Source organism: Podarcis melisellensis, assembly GCF_964234715.1.
Source record: "Podarcis melisellensis genome assembly, chromosome: 11".
Classification (NCBI taxonomy): domain Eukaryota; kingdom Metazoa; phylum Chordata; class Lepidosauria; order Squamata; family Lacertidae; genus Podarcis; species Podarcis melisellensis.
The window spans coordinates 33,047,038-33,066,289 of record NC_138543.1 but is presented as its reverse complement, the minus strand read 5'-3'; the positions used below and the strand labels follow the sequence as shown (position 1 = coordinate 33,066,289).

At 37.6% G+C, this 19,252-nt stretch overlaps 2 protein-coding genes and 1 long non-coding RNA gene across 5 annotated transcripts in view; 1 reads left to right on the top strand and 2 right to left on the bottom strand.

Annotated features, from left to right (window-relative positions):
* The window catches only part of LOC309380361, a 194,036-nt gene that overhangs the window by 10,696 nt on the left and 164,088 nt on the right, over nt 1–19,252 (bottom strand). The window lies entirely within an intron of this gene.
* On the bottom strand, nt 246–13,811 carry RAD17 (RAD17 checkpoint clamp loader component). 3 transcript variants are annotated; one of them, XM_081930159.1, is made up of 17 exons: nt 13,735–13,811; nt 12,186–12,287; nt 11,473–11,733; nt 10,355–10,438; nt 8,876–9,032; nt 8,073–8,209; nt 7,509–7,561; nt 7,097–7,222; nt 6,942–7,011; nt 5,900–6,011; nt 5,426–5,605; nt 4,847–4,932; nt 4,542–4,688; nt 3,432–3,578; nt 2,548–2,668; nt 1,857–1,914; nt 246–1,006 (listed from the first exon to the last, which is right to left on the bottom strand). In XM_081930159.1, the coding sequence occupies exons 2-17, from the start codon at nt 12,228–12,230 to the stop codon at nt 736–738; spliced, it is 2,055 nt and encodes a 684-aa protein (XP_081786285.1). In that variant the 5' UTR covers nt 12,231–12,287; nt 13,735–13,811; the 3' UTR covers nt 246–735. The 3 variants fall into 3 exon arrangements, with proteins under 3 accessions (XP_081786285.1, XP_081786283.1, XP_081786284.1); XM_081930157.1 differs by lacking the exon at nt 13,735–13,811 and adding an exon at nt 13,322–13,459; XM_081930158.1 differs by lacking the exon at nt 13,735–13,811 and adding an exon at nt 13,167–13,312.
* AK6 (adenylate kinase 6) lies at nt 13,818–17,884 on the top strand. The gene is made up of 5 exons (XM_081930246.1): nt 13,818–13,930; nt 14,762–14,854; nt 15,392–15,450; nt 15,544–15,689; nt 15,841–17,884. Exons 1-5 carry the CDS (start codon nt 13,846–13,848, stop codon nt 16,028–16,030), a joined length of 573 nt encoding a protein of 190 aa, XP_081786372.1. The 5' UTR covers nt 13,818–13,845; the 3' UTR covers nt 16,031–17,884.

Below are 19,252 nucleotides of genomic sequence, written 5' to 3'. Positions count from 1 at the left end.
AAAGGCAATATAAAGTTAAGAAATGTATAAGAAGTGGATAAAATGGTGGATTATCAGAGGTGCTGATGGAAGTCTAAAAAGATTGTATAAGTGATAAGTTTCGTGGTACATTTTATAATTTTATGTTAAAATCAATAAAAATTATTATATATATATAAAAGAAATGACTCGTGGCCCAAAGGCAAGTTTATCTAACACACGCTGTACCCGCTTCAGTTTCATAAACATCTAAAAATCACAAAGCATATAAGGAATTCATAAATTTATTTACATCTTAAATAATACACAGCCCAGAACTTAAACACTTTGTACAGGTTTTCTATCACTGCAGATAAGGGTTACTTTTGTGAAATTCTAACAAAACTATTGACAGTGTCCCTCCAAATATCCATAAGAGGCATGTAAATCAGTGCATTTGTCTCATAATACTGATTTCCACACCACCTCTCAGACTGGGACCAAAATTTTGAACAGAAGTGCACACCGTTGAAGCTTTACAGTGTAGAGCCAAATAGTACTGGGGAAATCCAGTACTCAGATATCTTGTGTATCATTTGTTTCTCTGGAAATAAAGCTGCGTGAACTCTGGCAAAGTAATAATAGCTCAAAAAAATAAGTTGAAGTTATCAGTAGTAGCAATCTCAGTACAGTTGGCTAAGACTGCTTATAAAATATTAAACCTAAAATTATTATGTTAAACACTATCACAGCTTTGGGGTTGCCATTTCACAACTTCTAGTCACTGTCATATTCCTCTATGATTAGTTCATCTTCCTCCATGAGTAGTTGTGCTACAATAGGCTGAGGTTGACTGGCTGGTAGTTCATTTCCACTAGATTGGCTGGAAGGAAGAGGACTTTCATATGGTTCATTTTTCTCACTGGTTTTGTTTTTCTCCATTTGGGTAAGCACATTTGTGGACTGCATCTCAGAAAAATCCCCTTCATCGTCACTGTCTAGGACCTGTATTGCTGAGTCTTTATCAGTAAGAGTTTCAAGCTTCAACCTGTTGTGGAACGACAGTAATAAAAGTTCAGAAGCATTTTATGCTCTTGCAGAGAATTACTGAGGAATTCAGGTATGCAAATAACAGATAAAAACTAACATCTCTTTCTCCTTTTCTCTCATTGCATTTCAAAGTTAAGCTTATAAAGCTGCATTCTTAAAGTGAGCAACACGTAGGTGTGTGGACACACATGAGAAGAAAATAGTTTTGTATGCCTAGTTTGTAATACACCTAAAAAGCCCTTACAGTCCAGATTTCCAAACTGTGTCTATTGACAGCGGATTGCCACTTTCTTTCTGTTGACTTTCACCACAGATTGTGACCCCTTAAAAACTACTGAAAAGGAGGAGAGATTGCAAATACCTAGTTGATGTTAGCCCAGTTTTTGCATTTAAACACAGAAAGCACAGTTAGTTGCCTTACAGGACAAATCTCACAGTGTATAATTGTAAATTTAAAACTAACATGAGATTTTACACTTCTTAGTGATATCTTATATATGCAGAGTATTCCCTCTCCCAACTTAGCCCGGGGCATGGTCTTGAAGACGTATGAGGCCTCCACTTTGCTGAAGGCAAGCAGGTCTGGGCAGTATATGGATGGGAGACTGCCTGAGAACCGTACATACTGCGGTTTGGGTTGCATGTAGAAAGGTAGGATATAAATAATAAAAGAATAAATAATAAAACACAGAGTCCTTGATATGGTCAGAGTGACATATCAAGTAGTTACTTTTCCCACCTTATAGATTGAGAATTAACCAATGTAGTCAAAATGCTATATGAAAATATATACTGATATTTAGAGCAAACATATTACAATTTGCAAAAGAGCCACAGCAGGCATTTACCTTCCAAAGTGTTTCTTTAAAGGAAGCCTTCCAATGTCCTGAATAAAAGTAATCTGAGCTGAGAAAGCATACACAAAAATTATTCCTTAGAATTGTGTTAGAACTTGAATTTGTTGTGTATCCAGAGTACACAGTCCCATTTTAAGCTAAGACTGTTTTGCAATACTTCCTCCACTCCCGATTTAGAGCAGAGATAGATGGATAGATATAGATAGTTAGGTGATGATAGATAGATAGATAATATTAACATACCATCTAGGGTTTGGTTAATCATTATATTATTTTCCATGGCCAAGGGCTTTTCTGCTCTAAAGCTCCACCCTCCATATCCCAATCAATACATTTGTCATGCTGCTGTAGGAAAAATTGAATGAGTGCTCCTTGCTCCTAAAAAATGAGCATCTATAGAAGCCCTTTGGCCCAGGTATGCAAATAAGCTACAGGCAGCACAATGAGAAAACAAACAATGTTGAAGCAATATGGTAAAGCATCAGATGCAGATGTGCTGACACAAACTCTTAGAGAACTGAAATTACAGAGCACAATCAACATCTCCCATGTGGTGTTAAACCAAGGTTAAGAGTAAATTATCAGTACTAATTTAAGTACTAACTGCTTACCATCAGAGTTTGCCTAAGAACTTCCAATACATTTTCTGAAAAAAGGGTTTTTTTAAAAAAAAAAAAAGTACCTTGGTTTCTCATTGGATTTGTCAGCATGGCAAGATAAGGTAACAGCTGAGTCTGAAGGCACAGTGGTGGTAAACAGAAACTTGAAAAGAGGGATTTTGCAGCAATGCAGTTTTCCTGAAACTATAAGGAGGCAGAACAAAGAAGTCTAATAGTAAAATATATTATCTACAGTTAAACCACAAAATTTCTCTTGTGACTCTCTACCAATTATAGATATCAGGAGGTTATTTTGCCAGAAACCCAACATTAAAACAAGCGTGCAACACTATCCAGGAAATAAGTATTGAGATCTGGTATGATACGTCGCCCGGACAGCTGCAGGAGCTTAAAGCATCAAGTTATTTATTTCCATTTTGATTTTTCTATTTAATTTTTCTGGAGATAGCATAAATTGAAGGTCTGTCAATTTTTACTCAAAGCTGCTACACTAAGAATCCAAGAGATACACTTCTTTATTCCTAACCATGTTACAGAGTATGTTGAAATGTCTTTTCCCCAGACCAAATGCTATTTTGTGGTAGCCGCTAAATATATTCTTGGGTTGTTTGTGTAGTCAAGCTGGTCCTAGATTACACTGCAGGAATGATTCATCTAAAATATTTTCCTTGGCTAGATGCCACAAGGCAATCCTTTAATTGAAACTTAAACTGAAACCTAAATCTTATTAAATAACTCCTTAATTTTGTAATGAATATGCTTATCACAAACATGCAAGCTAAGGCAATCTTACAGCATTATTAACCTACATTACAAATCAGATGAGAATGATACTAAGAAAGCTCAACTTAATTTACTGTTTCTATTTTAGGTTATGATTTGCAATAAATGTAAAACGTTTTACAATAAACGTTGAAATAAATAATATCATTTTCAAAGTAGTTACCTTTTTGTTTATTAAGAACCACTGTGGTTTATGAAGGGGTCGAAAGCCCATTCCTCCTTTGCTTTGAGCAGAGGCTCTGGATCTGTTTGAATGCATTACACCCCTTGTGGCTATGGATGCACTATATTCCCGGAGTGTAGGTCTTGCCTACAGGAAATGATAAAAACAAGATCAAGGTGAAAGGGGGAGCATTTCTGGCAGTCAAGTTTTCACCTATCTGCATCTGAGCATTTATTTGAGGTAAGTATTTTAAATTCCCAGGTTTTTCTAAATTGGTTAAAATCATTTGATGATTTGAACTTATCAGTTTCATATGGTGAATAATGAGCAATGCACCCCCTCACACTTGCAACAGCTGGTATTTTTCCATGCCATGTAGTCTGTTGGTTCGAACACACGGGAGCAAATTTAAAGGATGTCTGTTGGATTGTGTCATGGATATCCACTCCTGCTTCCTCTCCTCTACCCATAGCCCCTCACAACTCCAAGATAGACTCTAGGGGTCCCCCAATCTTCCAGAGCAAATTTGGTATGTGCATTAGAGGCTGTAGGGATGAGGAAAGGGAGATCAGCTGGGTGTCATTTATAAAAAAAGTATCTGAGACACGACAACTTTATCCAGACTATAGAAAGACTAGCTAGAAAATGGCATATGCTTTCTTCGCAACAATTGTTTGGTAAGGCAAAGCATGAACAGGAAGCTTTAAAGTTACATAAAACACACTGCCATACAAGAACAACAAGTCTAAGGGAGTGAACTAGGTAAATCTTGAGGTCTGTTACAATTCTAAGCAGGGAGGGAGGTTATTGGTTTGTCTTTATTTTATTATGCATTTTCTTTTCATTTTACGTTTTTATGTTGTGAACTGCCCCATGATCTTCAGATGAGGGCAGTATTATTAATTAATAATAAGTAATAATAAGCAGAAAAAGTTATGGTAATATATGAAACACAGAACCTACAAATTTAGCACACCCACTGAGGAATGGTAAAGCCATTCACTTTCCTTGGTTCAAAATGTTTATTTTTCCCTCCTCTGACATTTATTCTGAAGCCTTTATATTTCTATGTTTTGTTACTTTAACCTATTGTTACTTTTTAAAACTTACATCCCAGTTACTGCAAAGGAAGTCAGCAGTACTCAAATATTCACTGGCTCTCACAAGATCATCTATATCAGAGAAAAAGTCTATGTAGTTTTGATGAAGGTATAAATTAAATAAGTCCCCAGGCATGTGTGACTTTTCGACGACATCCTAAATAAAGGAGAACATACAGAATTAAAGTTATGCATCAGGAGGAAATGAGTTAGCATTATGACATATAAAGAATATCATTGTTACATCTACAACTTACATAGGATAACTAGCAGTAAATTTTCACTCAATTAATAGTAAACAGTAAATGTATTTACCTCAGGATGAACAAGCAAGGGATTTCGTTCATATTCTGTTAAATGAACAGGTAACCGAGGAAACTCCAAGTCTGTTGCTGGTTCTCCTGTAAAAATAACACACACTACAGCTGCATATATGTTTACATTGAATATGAGAAGCATAGAGTATTTGGATATGGAGACAGGTTACTGACCAGAGATGAGGGGATTGTCTACAACTCAAACTTGGCTAGTACTGGTTCACATGGCTTACAGCACACATAGACTTCCATGTGACCAAGGCTCCTGATAGTGTGTGCAAGTTTTAATTGCATGGAAGCCTGCGCATGAGCTGGTACTCATGTTCAGTTTATGCCAAGGCATGGATCTATAGGACAGGGCTTGCTCCCAATAATTGTGCAATGCCCTCTGCTCACAATTCATATGTGACAGATTCCAGTTAGAAAAAACAATAGCTACTGATTCTTTATATTGTCTTAAGAGTCAGAAAAGTAAATGAATCAGTTGTTGGCAAATGTAGAAGCTGTCAATAATTGACATGAGAATTCTTCCCCTCACACAAATAGAGTTAAGAATAATAGGTTAACGTGTTCTTACTTTTGCAGTAAAGTATTTTCCCCAAGGCATGGAACAGAAAGATGGAGGAATCTTTGGCGCCAACAGCTTGTAACTCCTGGTTACCAAATTTCTTTTTCTTCTTTACTTTAGATAATGTATCATATTTTAATGTGGAATTCCCCTTTTTCTGCGACAGAAAGTAGTTCTCTGATGAGCAGTCTGGTAATCAAAAAAGCAACAAAAGAAAAAGTGGTACACTGTAAAACATGAAATCCAGATTTTTTTATTCAATAGAAAAATAAGGTGCGCTCATTATTTCACAAGCAGGGAGTTGTCTTTTCTGCTAATCTTTGGATCAGCACCACAGTATAAAAGCCCCATTTAACAACCAAGAGACATTCAATTATTGTCTTGCATTGATAGCATTCCCGCAAAGCTACCCCAACAGTGTTAAAATAAAAATGATTTCCACAAAACACAAACTTATATAAGCAGAAAAAGTCCCATACTTGCCTCTTAAAGAAGAAAACTGAAGGTTATTTATTGCACTCCTAATATCACCTGAACATCCTTTGCAAATCAACTCTAATGAAGATATGTCAGGGACATCGGTTTTTTCTCCATTCTGCAAAGAAAAGCAAAAGCATCTGTAAGGTCTTTAGTCTGCACAACAAGACTACTGTTAGTTTGTGAGAGCCAGTGTGGTGTAGTGGTTAAGAGCGGTAGTCTCGTAATCTGGGGAACCGGGTTCGCGTCTCTGCTCCTCCACATGCAGCTGCTGGGTGACCTTGGGCCAGTCACACTTCTTTGAAGTCTCTCAGCCCCACTCACCTCACAGTGTGTGTGTTGTGTGGGAGGAAGAGAAAGGAGAATGTTAGCTGCTTTGAGACTCCTTTGGGTAGTGATAAAGCGGGATATCAAATCCAAACTTCTTCGTAGATAAACATTGGCCATAAGCTTTATATGATTTTATTAAACTGATGTTTGCAGCATCAAGTAACCTGAGATTAGACTTCCATTAGTTCTCACCTCTTTGCTCTCTCAATCAGTGTAGCACCTGGTATTAGTAATACTCAGAACACATTCACGGGTTTCCTTACTCAATGGTGGAACAATGCTGCATATGATACTATTATTTACATTTCTAAGTCACCTATTAACTGAGCATAAACACATATCCGTACACTACTAAACTCCTACAGCTCCTCTGATAGTGAAATAAATTACAAGTGCTATGTGTGGGGAAGCCATTTGTATACATCCATGTATTTCTGAGCTTCTTGTTTTTGTTTTATTTTACCTGTATTTTCCCTCAAAGGAGTTCAGAACACTGTATATGGTTGCCCACTACAGATCTGTGAGGTAGGGTAGTCTGAAAAATGCTGACAGACCTCAGTCATTTGGCAGCCACTTCTCAAACACAAGCCACTTGTTAAAAGTTATTCTATTTTTTTGGAAGGAGCAAACTAAATAACTCTCTCAATTGATACCTTCAGCTAACCTTTACAATATGACCATATTGCAACTGTCCCAGTGCTGCTTTAATTTGACCTACCGTCTTGAACTCTGCTCCAGCTATTCGATTTAGAACTTTCATCATCATCGTTGGAGCCACGGGGTTAAAACTGAGGAAATTAATGAGGCAGATGGTCAATATATATTTAATAATGAATCCTCAGTTGCAACCAATGCACTTAATGATCATTTTACCTAATATTAGCTATATGTAGTTCCTCCTGAATCTCCTTTGGAAATAGAGACCTTTGGTTGCTGGCTCCACTGAAGGCATCTGATATTATAAACACAAGAGGACATCTGCTTGTCCGCACAAACTTTCTAAAATGAAAAATGAAAAGAGAAAGTCCCAAGTTTAAAGGCAAGTGTTGATCTAGATATCAATCTGTAGGAGTCTATTCTAGCAATAAGCAACTAGAAGCCTCTGGCCCAAGAATGCCTCCCACCTCAAAATGTTTACATTCCACCCCCAGACACAAAAAATTCAGAATAAATTGAATGATGTGAAGGTTTCCATTTGTGTTCGTGGAATTTTATAGCACATCAGCCGTATTCCTTAAAGTGGCCCTTTGATAAAACAAACTGCTAACCATGGCTTTATACTCACCTCAAGATTTCATGTAAACAGCTATGGTCACGGTAAAAATGGTTTGGCATATCCTATAAAAACCAAATACAATACTGTTATTCCAGCTTTTTTCCATTATCATTGGAGTTACATTGTTCAAACTGTTCAAACTGTTAAGAGAAGTCTTATGTCATGACAAATGCAGCTAATCCTCTCCTTACCTTATATTAGCGCTTCACAATATTCCTATTTTAGCATCTCTGTAGCATTAATATTGTGGGTGACCATTAAGACTATAATATGAGTCATATGCTTATTTTACTTGACATTTATAATAACAAATTGTTTAGATTAAAGTGCTACTTTAGATAAACCCAAATGTTCCTGTGCTCTTAGTAGGCTCCCTGTGACAAAATTTTCAAATCATCCCGTGAATCACCCCATCCGATTATACTAACTCCTATCTTGCATTATTTACTTATTTATATACTGCTTAATATTCAAAATCCCTAAGCAGTTTACATTAAACAGTGTCCTTTAAAATATAAGAAAAAAATATATAAGATTTTAACTTGAATTAGTTAGTCAACTATTTTTACTTACTTCCACAAGAATAAGTCTTCTGTCAGTTTCCATGGATTGTCCAACCATCTGAAGACTGGCATATTTGTTTGCTCTTAATAGAAACTCTTGAAAGAGAGCTGTCTGGCTCTGATAAGGAAGTATCTGAAAATCAGACTCTGAACAGGAGAGTTTATTTTACAGTGTATACCTTATAAATAACAATAATATGAACATGAAGATTCAGTATCCTAGGACCCATCTGCTTTGAATTTGGTGTTTTAGAGCAACAGGCCATTTTTTGCCTGCTGACAAATAGCACAGGCTAAAATCCACCAAAGGTGTAAATTACGGGAACTGGATGGGTGGTACAAGTATACCACATCTTTGAAGAAAAAGAGTGCAGATATGATCTTTATAGTTTCTATTTTCCATCAGCGGATAAAGGTATCTGCCTTAACTTAGAAATCCCATCCACTTTCATTTTAAGAGCTTCAGTTGTTGTACAAATCAGTATAGTCTACAGAAAAAGCAGCTCTGCAAGCTTAAGAACCAATTTACTGAGGGGGGAAACGCCAGCCCCACTGTTCCCTTCCCATTACTGCAAAACTATCAGTTTTGAATTGTGAAAATGTTTGAAACCATGGGGTGAAAAGAGGGTCTACTAGTGAAGATCTGAGTATGTATCTAAAGTATCACACTATTAAGTAGAAATGAGTCTCATTAATTCCAATGAAACTTAGAACAATTTGATGGGCATCAGATTGTGATATTATGACAAATACACAAACCTACCAAATATATTCTAACTGCTTGACTCAAAAAGTCTTCAATTAAATGCTTACCATGGCTCAAAGAATCTATGACGTCGTCTTTCTTGAAGTCTAGTGATACAGGATTTATCCATTCTTGCACTTGAATGCCAAGATCTTTGGCTAATATTTCCACAGTTGCAGACTTGCCACATCCTGGAGGACCAGTTAATAATAAAATAGAGCCTTCCTACAAGACACCATATAATAAACCAACTTGCTATATTAGAAGGAAAAAGCAGGATAAATTGTTAATTCCCCCCCTCCCCACACTTTCTGTTAGCACAGTTTCTGTTGTTAAATTACAAATTACAATCCCAATGATTCACTATTTCACCACACTTATACAAGTGTAAAATTAATTGCTTATTAGGTAATCATATATATTGCAAAGAATTGGAAGCAGCAATAAAATGCTACCAAAACAAAATATTTGGCAACTTCTGTTACTACCCCTAATACTAGTTTTTATTTGAATTAGGACGACAAAAAAAAAAGCTAACAGCAGTTTGGATCCCATCCATATCCGCCACACACACAAAAAAAACCTGTGTGGAAGGGAACTTGCCAGCAATGCTCTTCTGAAAACACTTGTGCAAGAAGAAGAATATATGCAGACTTTTCTCATGCAATGATTTAGCTCCAAGTATAACACTGCAAACGTCGGCACCTTTTAATTCATCCCTGTATGCCCCTCTGTTAACATGCCAGAATATCGCAGCATTTCTCAGGTCACAATGCAGCAAAGTCCACCAGGCAATGTGGAAAAACTTAACATGCATGCAGAATAACTTTTTTGAGTAACATGCAACTAGTTTTCATTTGGAGCAGACCCATTTGAATTACTGAACATGGCTAAGTTGCATCCAAAAATTTTAGGGTGCCTACTCTGAGCCAAGCTTACTCCTTGCCATTCACTCCTCTCCAAAGAAGCTGTAGCTCAGTGGTAAAGCACTGGCTTTGCATGAAGCAGCTCCCAGGTTCAATAATCGGCATCTCTAGGTAGAGCTGGGAATATCAGCTCCCTCAAAATCAGGAGAACTGCTGCCAACAGACAGTACTGAGCTACATGGAAAACCAACTGTCTGATTGGTATAAAGGATCTTCCTGTATTCCTCTCCCCAGGTTGCAAAGAAGCAAACAGTGAAATGCATATCTAGCAGTTCAGAAAAGGAAGGGAAAAGGCCATCAAATTATGCCTATTTCCCTATGGTATGTCAGTCCACATGTCAAAAAGCTACAGTTTATGTTAACTTTATTTTCAAGTGCACCATATTATATTTCCTAAGAATTTATTTTGCTGCTACAAACTTCTAGAAAATTACTGTGCCAAATCTCAAAAGCAGATTACTGCTGCAAAATGAAATATCATGCAGGATTTGTGTTATTTTCTCACCTCATCTCTGAAGAAAATATAATCTATTGAACATTTCCCAGTAGGAGTCTTAAGTTACACAAAGCCTTCAAAACAAACTTAGTGGCAGGTAAAGCTACTAAGTAAAAATATGCTACCTGTCTGAGTGGCCTTTGAAATGTGTGATCTTTTAACCATGCTTCAACTTCTTCAATTTTCTTCTTGTGTATGGCAAGCTCATTCTAATGAGAAAAAGAATTAATAATATATAGTTCAGGCAAATAATTTTACAGTAGAATTAAATACTGCGAAAGAACACTGATGTAGCATATCCTCTTGGTACCTGTAACAAGTTAATTATTAGTGTAAGCAGAATAAAAATGGTTCTATTTTCACTGTGTTTCTGTAACTGGCCTGGCTCAGTTTGTCTTCCAAACTGGGATCCATTTTGGCCAGAATTCAGGCTATTAGGGTTCCAGCTATCTGGTGTCATCTCCAAGCCCCGAAGTGTGGAGATTACATCACACACAGCAGAGTTCAGGGCCTGAGATTCAGCAGCAGCCTTCATACTGCAAATAGTTCCACAGCCTACTAAACTAGCTAAAACAGGCTTCCTCAACCTCAGCCCTCCAGATGTTTGGAGACTTCAATTCCCATCATCCCTGACCACTGGTCCTGCTAGCTAGGGATCATGGGAGTTGTAGGCCAAAAACATCTGGAGGGCTGAGGCTGAAGCAGCCTGAGCTAAAATAAGGGGCATCTGCAGGAAGGGTCCATTTATAGTCTGAAAGCTACCACAAGACCTCTGTCCTAATGAACTGGAATGTGATTACAGTACCTAATTGCCACATATCGGAGCCAAGGGACTAGATCTGCATTAATTTTCAAGGCATTCAAAGGACATCCAACATATTTCTAGAAACTATCATACGTGGACAGAAGTTTGCTCACATCTCTGTTTATTAAGCTGAAAGATGATCGTCTAGACATAGTCAATATCATGACTCAATAACAAGTGCAAAAATATTCCATTGCTACTGCATAATATTCCAAACACTTGCTGACCATTTAAAAAGATCTATTTTAAATGAACAAATTTCCAAATGCACTTCAAATCAAAACATATATCTTATACTTTTCTATTAACCAAGTATACCTATGTTCTATCAACTTAATAAATCTATGAAACACTAACTATTTTTCCTTTTGGACACACCACTTCAGCAATACACATAGCTATTTGTTGTTTTTAAGGGAATTTTTAACTAAACTTTACCTGAGTTTTCGGTTTGTATTTATCCACCCAAGATTCGTTTTGGCCATGGTTTTGTTTTGAGAGTTTATATTTATATTGCTCATCTATAGAAAGTGGCTTTCTTTTTTTTCTTTCAGTCTTACAACTTTCTATTGGAGAGCAACGCTCTTTTTTCTTCTGACTGTGTTTGGTATCTGTTGATGGCTTCTTATGAAGAATGTCGGATGACAGAATTGTATCCTTACAGAAATCACTAAAAGATGGCTCCACCCAATCAGTCACCTGACAAAATATAAGTAAACAAAAGTTATTGCATGGTAGAAATGATTAATTCTTAAACCAACTAATATTTTACAGTAGGGTGGTCCAAGGTCTTAATAACAACAACAACTTTGTCATACTATTGGAATGCACCCTTTCAAATTTTAAGATCTAATTGAACATTCAGTAACTTTGTTTTACTACAAGAAAGGGAGTCTGGAATCAGCATGAAATTATGAAAATAGTATGTCTTAAGTTTATATATATATATTTAGCCATGGTGTGTTCAACAGTTTTTCTTTCCAGTAACTATACTTTGTCTGGAACATTTAACTGTGATTTCCAAACTACCATTGGCTGATGTTGTGAAAAGTGATAATAAAGGAAGCAATCCTTCTCTACATGAGTATAACAACTGTGCATAAAAGAATAATACAATCCAAAGTCTTTAATATTTTAAAGTAATCACTCACTTTGACTTCAGCAATCTTTCTTTTTGAATATTTTTTTGACATCATCAACCTTTGTAGTTTCCATCCGAAGCATACGACCAGCAGCCCTTTAAATTAAATGACCTAAAAAAGCGTAAAATATTTATGTAAACAAACTTTGCACAAATAGAATTTTAAAATGTCCAACTAGGCAAAACATCCAACTAGAGCTGCCTTGCAAATAATTAGATGAGGGGATAGCCCCAGAGAAGGGAGAAATCACACTCCAGCTACTATTTTCCTCCAAATGTGCTGTTTTTCCAAGTAAAGCTTCATTCCTAACCCTGGCCACTGCTCAGTCAGTCTGTATGGAATGCCAGGCCACTTCTTCACACAGGGCCTTTTGGGTCTTCCCGCTGGATTTCAGTGGCAGAGATCTTACCGGCTTCCACTTTATCCACCCCCTTCCCAGACTGGTGCAAAAGGGATTGGGATTGTTTCTACCAACTCATGGTGGTGGAGAAAAACCTCAGAAACTAATCAGCAGCATGACTGTGAAACATATTCCTGCAATAATTTTTAAATATAGCGGTACTAGTACGTCAAGCAGTAGTAGGCAGATTGCAGTAACCTGTCACAGACAACTATAGGTTTCATCTATACAGCAGGCAAAAACATCAGAACTGGATATTCAGTCACAAATTTAAGTTGTCATACCATCCCCAAAGGCTACACAATATAAAGAGTACACTCACACACAGAGACAGTTGTCCAAAAATATAAGCACGCTGGTGTTTGAGTTAAAACCATCCTCAAGGCAGCTTATGACATGAAAAGATTTGCATAATTACAAACATAACGGAAGTCATAAATAAAACACATCAAAAAGTACACAACCAAATTAAAACAATTTCCACACGAATCATAACACGATCTAGAAATAAAGATACAAAAATCAGCATCAGTGTTATTATTTATTCAACTTCTACAGTACGAGCAACCAAAGAAACCTCCAAGCTCTACCCCAGCCGAAGAGTCTGTTCAGCAGCTTTTGTAGCTGGGGTCAGTCAGGGACCCGCCCACCCAGGCCAGGTGGGAAAATAACGGCCACCAAGGCACGGAGGCAGATCTTCCAGGGCGAAAGGGAAGGCAGCCCAGCCGAACTCAGCGGGACTTACTTCTGACCGGACATGCTTCGGACTGCGCCGCTCCTTCAGGGATGTCCAGCCGAGGGACTTGCGGAGCGGCTCTGCCCGACTGTGTTGCGCTGACCCTTCTCCGCCGCTTCTGTAGCCCAGGCAGCGCCTTACTCGCCCTTCTCCATCACCAGGGAGACCTGCCGCGGTCCCGTAATACCCGCCGGAGGCGCCTTTCTCCTCCTGGGACTCAGGCTGCCTCCATTCAGGCTGGGGGCTTCCCACGCATGTGGGCGCCCAGCTGATGGCGAAACGCTAAGGCCTCACCCTCTGGCCCCAAAGAAAAGCCAAAAGGTCGCCGAAATTGATGTATGTATGTATGTATGTATGTATGTATGTATGTATGTATGTATGTATGTATGTATGTATGTATGTATGTCATACGTGATTCTTACCTTACAGAGTCGCCTTCCTATTTACCAGAAGACGGGCGGAAGAAAGGGGCCCCCTGTGACGTTGTTATTATGCGCTGACTCGGGCAGAGTTGGGAAAGGTCCCCGCGAAGGATGAACACGTGTCTTCGTGACGCCTTTCCAGGCACTTGGATCGTCCCCCAAGCGAACATGAGGAGACCAAATATTCTTCTCACGGGTAAGAGCAAAACGGGTTGTGTTTGTATCTCATGCAAGTGCTTTAGAAACATAAGGTCCCGGGTCCAGTTTCTAGTGTTCTCGGATGAAGGCAACCAGTAACAACAAGGCTGGGAAAGATTCCCGTCTGCAATCCTATCCTGGAAAGCTGTGTGTTTGGGTCGACTCGGTGCGAGGCAGCTTCATGGGTTTTACCTGATTGTGTGCCTCGGTAAATGTCACTTTTACTCTCCTATTTCTACTTCAAATATGAGGCCTGGGCTAACATGCAAGCAAACTATGTGATCGAATGGGCTATAACATTGTTTTGAATGCTGCTCCGTGTTTGTTTGTTTTATATAACATGCAAATACAAAACTTGCTCTTTGCCATATGCCATACAAGCTGATTGTAGACAATTTTTAATATAGAGAAGCGTTCAAAGTGTGATGCACTGCCTGCAGGATATTTTTTTAAATGGAAAGTCTTTGGCTATCTTGCTTGAACTAGGCCTGTCTGGGCCTTTAGTAGCAGTTTTCATGTGGAGTTGATTACAGTACAGTGGTACCTCGGGTTACATACGCTTCAGGTTACATACGCTTCAGGTTACAGACTCCGCCAACCCAGAAATAGTACTTGAGTTTAAGAACTTTACTTCAGGATGAGAACAGAAATCGTGCTCCGGCGGCACAGCAGCAGCAGGAGGCCCCATTAGCTAAAGTGGTGCTTCAGGTTAAGAACAGTTTCAGGTTAAGAACGGACCTCTGGAATGAATTAAGTACAGGTACTGCTGTATATGTTATTAGTTGCTACTATTGATTACTATTTTATTATGACATATGCTGCTTTGTAGGTACGCCTGGCGTTGGGAAAACTACCCTAGGCAAAGAGATCGCTGCAAGAACAGATTTTACTTACATTAATGTGGGTGATTTGGCCAAAGAAGGTGAGTTTTTATTTTACAGAACTTAACACTTGAAAGTTGATGTAGAATTCGTATTTAAGTTATATACTGGTATGTAGATATAGTTTAGATATATGTGGTAGAGTTCAATGTTGTGCTATTATGAACATTCTCTCTATGCAAGCATTTCAGCTCATCATATGGAACAACCCCACCCCTCTCTCCTGACTCTCCCCGCCCCTTCCTGCCCAAACCAATTCTGGGAGGCATTCAGTGGGAGAAGAGGGAGAAAGCTCCATTGCATAAGCAGTAGTCCTTGCACAGAGTTTCTGCTGACAGGATGCCTAGATGAATCCTATCCATAGCTATAATGCTAAAGGGAATAAATTCTGTTTATAGACATGCTTGTTAAAAAAAACATAGAGTAAGCCTCATTGGACTTATGGAACTTATTTCTGAATAAAACCCATAATATTGGGCTGCGCACAGGTTTTTGAGAGACATATCTTAAAAAAGCAATTGACAGCAAACCATTGGAAACATTTTTTGTATTCTTACCATTTCTTCCTCATTATACAGGGGAGCTATACGAAGGATTTGATGAGGAATATGGATGTCCAATTTTAGATGAAGACAGGGTACGTTTACATTTAAAAACTAGCACAGTTGTGGGTTTTATTTTGTTACTAAGAATACATTTATAAGTTTATTTTATATGAATTCTCTTTTAGGTAGTTGATGAACTGGAAGAGAAGATGAGTGATGGCGGTGTAATAGTTGATTATCACAGCTGTGACTTCTTTCCTGAACGTTGGTTTAATATAGTATTTGTGCTTCGAACTGAAAACTCAGTCTTGTATAACAGATTGGAAAGCAGGTAAAATCAGTGCTACAAAATAGATGCAGTACCAGATTTGGTTTAGGATGAAGCCTCTTGTTAGTACATAGTCTTGTCTCTGTTTTTTAACCTAAAATGTGCTCCCAAATTATCTCAAGTGTTTTTGTCTTATCTTATTTTATTTTTTTAGAGGATACAAAGGAAAAAAGCTTCAAGACAACCTTCAATGTGAAATTTTTCAGATCATTTATGAAGAAGCCATGTCATCGTATAAGGAAGACATTGTTCATCAGTTGCCCAGCAACATTCCAGAGGACATGGAGAACAACTTAGATCAGATTATACAGTGGATCGAACAGTGGATGAAAGACAACAACTAGCATTTTAATATATAATATTAATAGACCAAACAGTCTTAGAAATAACTTAATTCAATAGCACTGGCTGACTGGTTCTTGTCAGTTACACTTGCTGTTTCAGTCATTGAGGAAACAGTAACAGTTACTTTTCTGTGAAAATAAAATTGGAGATAAATGAAATTCAGCAGATTTATGCTGCACTAATTATAGCTGGATTCATATGACTGCAGAAACTGGACATAAGTTACAGACTTGGAAACTTTAAAAAACATGACATTCTGTGTAATTGAGCATCTTAAGATTCTTTTTGAAGATTTGGTTGACAAGGTTAATAACAAACTGCACTGGCTTGTTTAGGTGTTAGCATCTCAATTGCTGTGCAACTTCCTTTTTTTTTTGGTAATACGTTGAATTGTTCTGTGGAGGTTTTAATTTTTTAATGGTGGGGCTTGGTTTGTGACAATGTTCCAGGTTATTAAGTTATCGACATGCAATGTCATTTAATATATTTGTGTGTGTATATATATATATTTCATTTACTAGCTCATCGTAAATGTTATCAGTCTTTCAAGCCTAAAAGCTTTCCCGGTGAAGTTACTTCTAATGCTATGGGAATATTGACCTGTCTTTGCAAGTGTAATACATTGACTATACACAGTGCAACCTGAAGTGCAACCACAGGTCATGTTATTGATGTGAACACACATGCCAGTTCCACATAATAGGAAGCCCTATTTGGATAGCAGCTTCCCATAGCATGTATGTGTGTCAAATACAGATCTATGTTTTGTCTGTTGACTACCACAACGCATGTGCAAAATACACAGTACCAAGTGAAAGGTAGGTAGAAAATTGGTTATGCATGAATAAAGTATTAAGTCTGTTTGTAAGTATGTTTATTAGTGTCTCTTCTTTGTGTTAAAATACTTAGCTCCAGAGGTCTGATCTTTGAAATTTATAATGAAATTATAAAAATTGCAAAGGACACTGATTAGTATCTTAATAGGAAGCACATCTTCCTGTTGTCAGTTGGGAAAGGCCCACTTTGTTTGCCCTGGTAGTTTTGTGGTAATTCAGCATATATAAAGCACTGATGTTTTCTGGAACTAAAAAGGTTTAAAGGTATTCTTGAAAAGGAGCCTCCTTCTGTAGGAATAGGAGACTCCTACTGAATTTAAGCATATACCAACTTAAATGCAGCATCAGTACTTAAGATACTCCTAGCTGCACATTCTATGGTATAATGTAAATTACACAGTCATTCAGTGTGTATAGTACAACTGACATTTATGGGGGATACATATTGTCATGGCAGTGAACATGATAGGACTTTCCCGTTCTCCTCTTCCTCTTCACGCTTGCAAAATCTATTCCAGAAGGTTCCCCAATTGTCCAGAGTAGATTTTGAGGGGCATCAGTGTACAGGTCAGGGGGAAAGTCCCATTGCACAAGTGGCTGTCACCGTTGGGTGTTGCCCTTATCCATGGAGCATTTGATTTGTGCCTCTTATAACGTCATTGTATGTTTGTGTTTTGTATATATGAAAATGAAAATCCTCAAGTTTGCCATTTTCCTAACTAAGCTACTTTGACTTGAAACTTTTATTATTTACTAAATAACTATTGGAAATGACTTTGTACTTAATATAATTTTGATTTATGGGGAAATGGGTCTATAGTTTTGTAAGTTTCTTAATAAAAAGGAGTGCATTTAATGGTAAACATTTAGCTTTGCATTTATATACAGGTATGTTTATAAAGTGCCTTCTATGATATGCTGTAAGCAATTTCTTTTAATGAATGTTTAAATACGATGTTTCTATTCAACTTTTGTAGTAGCTCTTGCTGTGTTCAATAAATTTGTTTGTATTGATGACCAGTTAAGAAAACCATTTAACTTCAGACATGTATTGCAGCTAAATCTGTATCTCACTCATCCTTTCCTGTTTGTCAAAGCTTAATAATCCTATAGTGCAATAGAGGATTTTGACATGTAGTAGCTACCTATGTATGTGGGAAGACCCTTCATAAAGTGGTAGAGCTCATACTTTGTTTAAGGCCAGAGGTTTAATAAAAAGGTTCCATGGTGGCAGGTCATCTATCTATCTATCTATCTATCTATCTATCTATCTATCTATCTATCTATCATCTATCTATCTTATCTATCTATCTATCTATCTATCTTAATTTATCCTTTTTCAAATAAAATAAAAATAATTGTACATTTTCCAATTACATTCAATTAGTATTACTTCCCCTCCACCACTCCATGGTTTCCCCAAGTATTGTAATATTGATGCATATTCTAATTATTCTATAACTTACCTCCTCCATAATATTCTCCTATATGTATTTTACTGCTGTTATTACTCCAAACCTACTTACGTTTTAACATGTTTGCAAAAAAAAATTTAATAAGCTGCAAACATGTTCCAGTCCTCCTTTAAAAGCTTATCTTGATCTCTAATTTTACTAGTTAAGCTAACTAGTTGGCAGTTGAAACTGAAGGAATATGCTCAATCTTCTAGGTCATTTATAAAATCTTGAGCTGTTGTCACTACATACTGATCTAGATGGACTAATGATCTAATGGTGTAAGGCAGCTTCATACGATTAATTGCCTGAATTTAGATAATCTCCCTTATTTTTTTTTTGCATGAGATTGCATTGTATGCACCTTTCAAATGCTTATTCGGAACCACCGTTCAAGGCACAACGTGCAGATGAAAATGCCTGATAAAAAGCTCTTGAGGTGCCCTCTAGATATTGAAGCCTCTGACTCCCATCAGTCCCAGCTAGCATTTCCTGTAAGGGAAGATGAGAATTTCAGGATTGCACTGTACGGTGGTACCTCTGGTTACGAACTTAATTCATTCCGGAGGTCCGTTCTTAACCTGAGGCGCACTTTTGCTAATGAGGCCTCCTGCTGCGCGTGCGCTTCTGGCACACAATTTCCATTCGCATCCTGGGGCAAAGTTTGCAACCAGGAGCAGCTACTTCCGGGTTAGCAGAGCTTGTAACCTGAAGCGTTCGTAACCAGAGGTACCATGGTATTGGCACCAGTGCTGGATTTACGTACTGTATAAGCTAAGCAAGCTATAGCTTAGGGCCCCACTCTCTTGGGGGGCCCCCAAAAAATAAAGGGAAAAAAACCTGGATGTACTGGTACATTTCCAAAATATAAGATAAACTAAAACAAAACCTACATACAGCAACAGTGTTTTGTGTTGTGTAGGTCCATAAA

Bases quoted from the DNA above. Each gene is read 5' to 3' on its own strand.
- AK6 (XM_081930246.1), top strand. From the start codon at position 13,846: ATGAACACGTGTCTTCGTGACGCCTTTCCAGGCACTTGGATCGTCCCC. The intron at 13,931-14,761 runs GTAAGAGCAAAA...GCTGCTTTGTAG, and splicing joins ACCAAATATTCTTCTCACGG to GTACGCCTGGCGTTGGGAAA. The intron at 14,855-15,391 runs GTGAGTTTTTAT...CTCATTATACAG, and splicing joins GGGTGATTTGGCCAAAGAAG to GGGAGCTATACGAAGGATTT.
- RAD17 (XM_081930159.1), bottom strand. From the start codon at position 12,230: ATGATGTCAAAAAAATATTCAAAAAGAAAGATTGCTGAAGTCAAA. The intron at 7,012-7,096 runs GTAAAATGATCA...TAATTTCCTCAG, and splicing joins CTACATATAGCTAATATTAG to TTTTAACCCCGTGGCTCCAA. The intron at 4,933-5,425 runs GTAAGAACACGT...TTATTTTTACAG, and splicing joins GAAAATACTTTACTGCAAAA to GAGAACCAGCAACAGACTTG.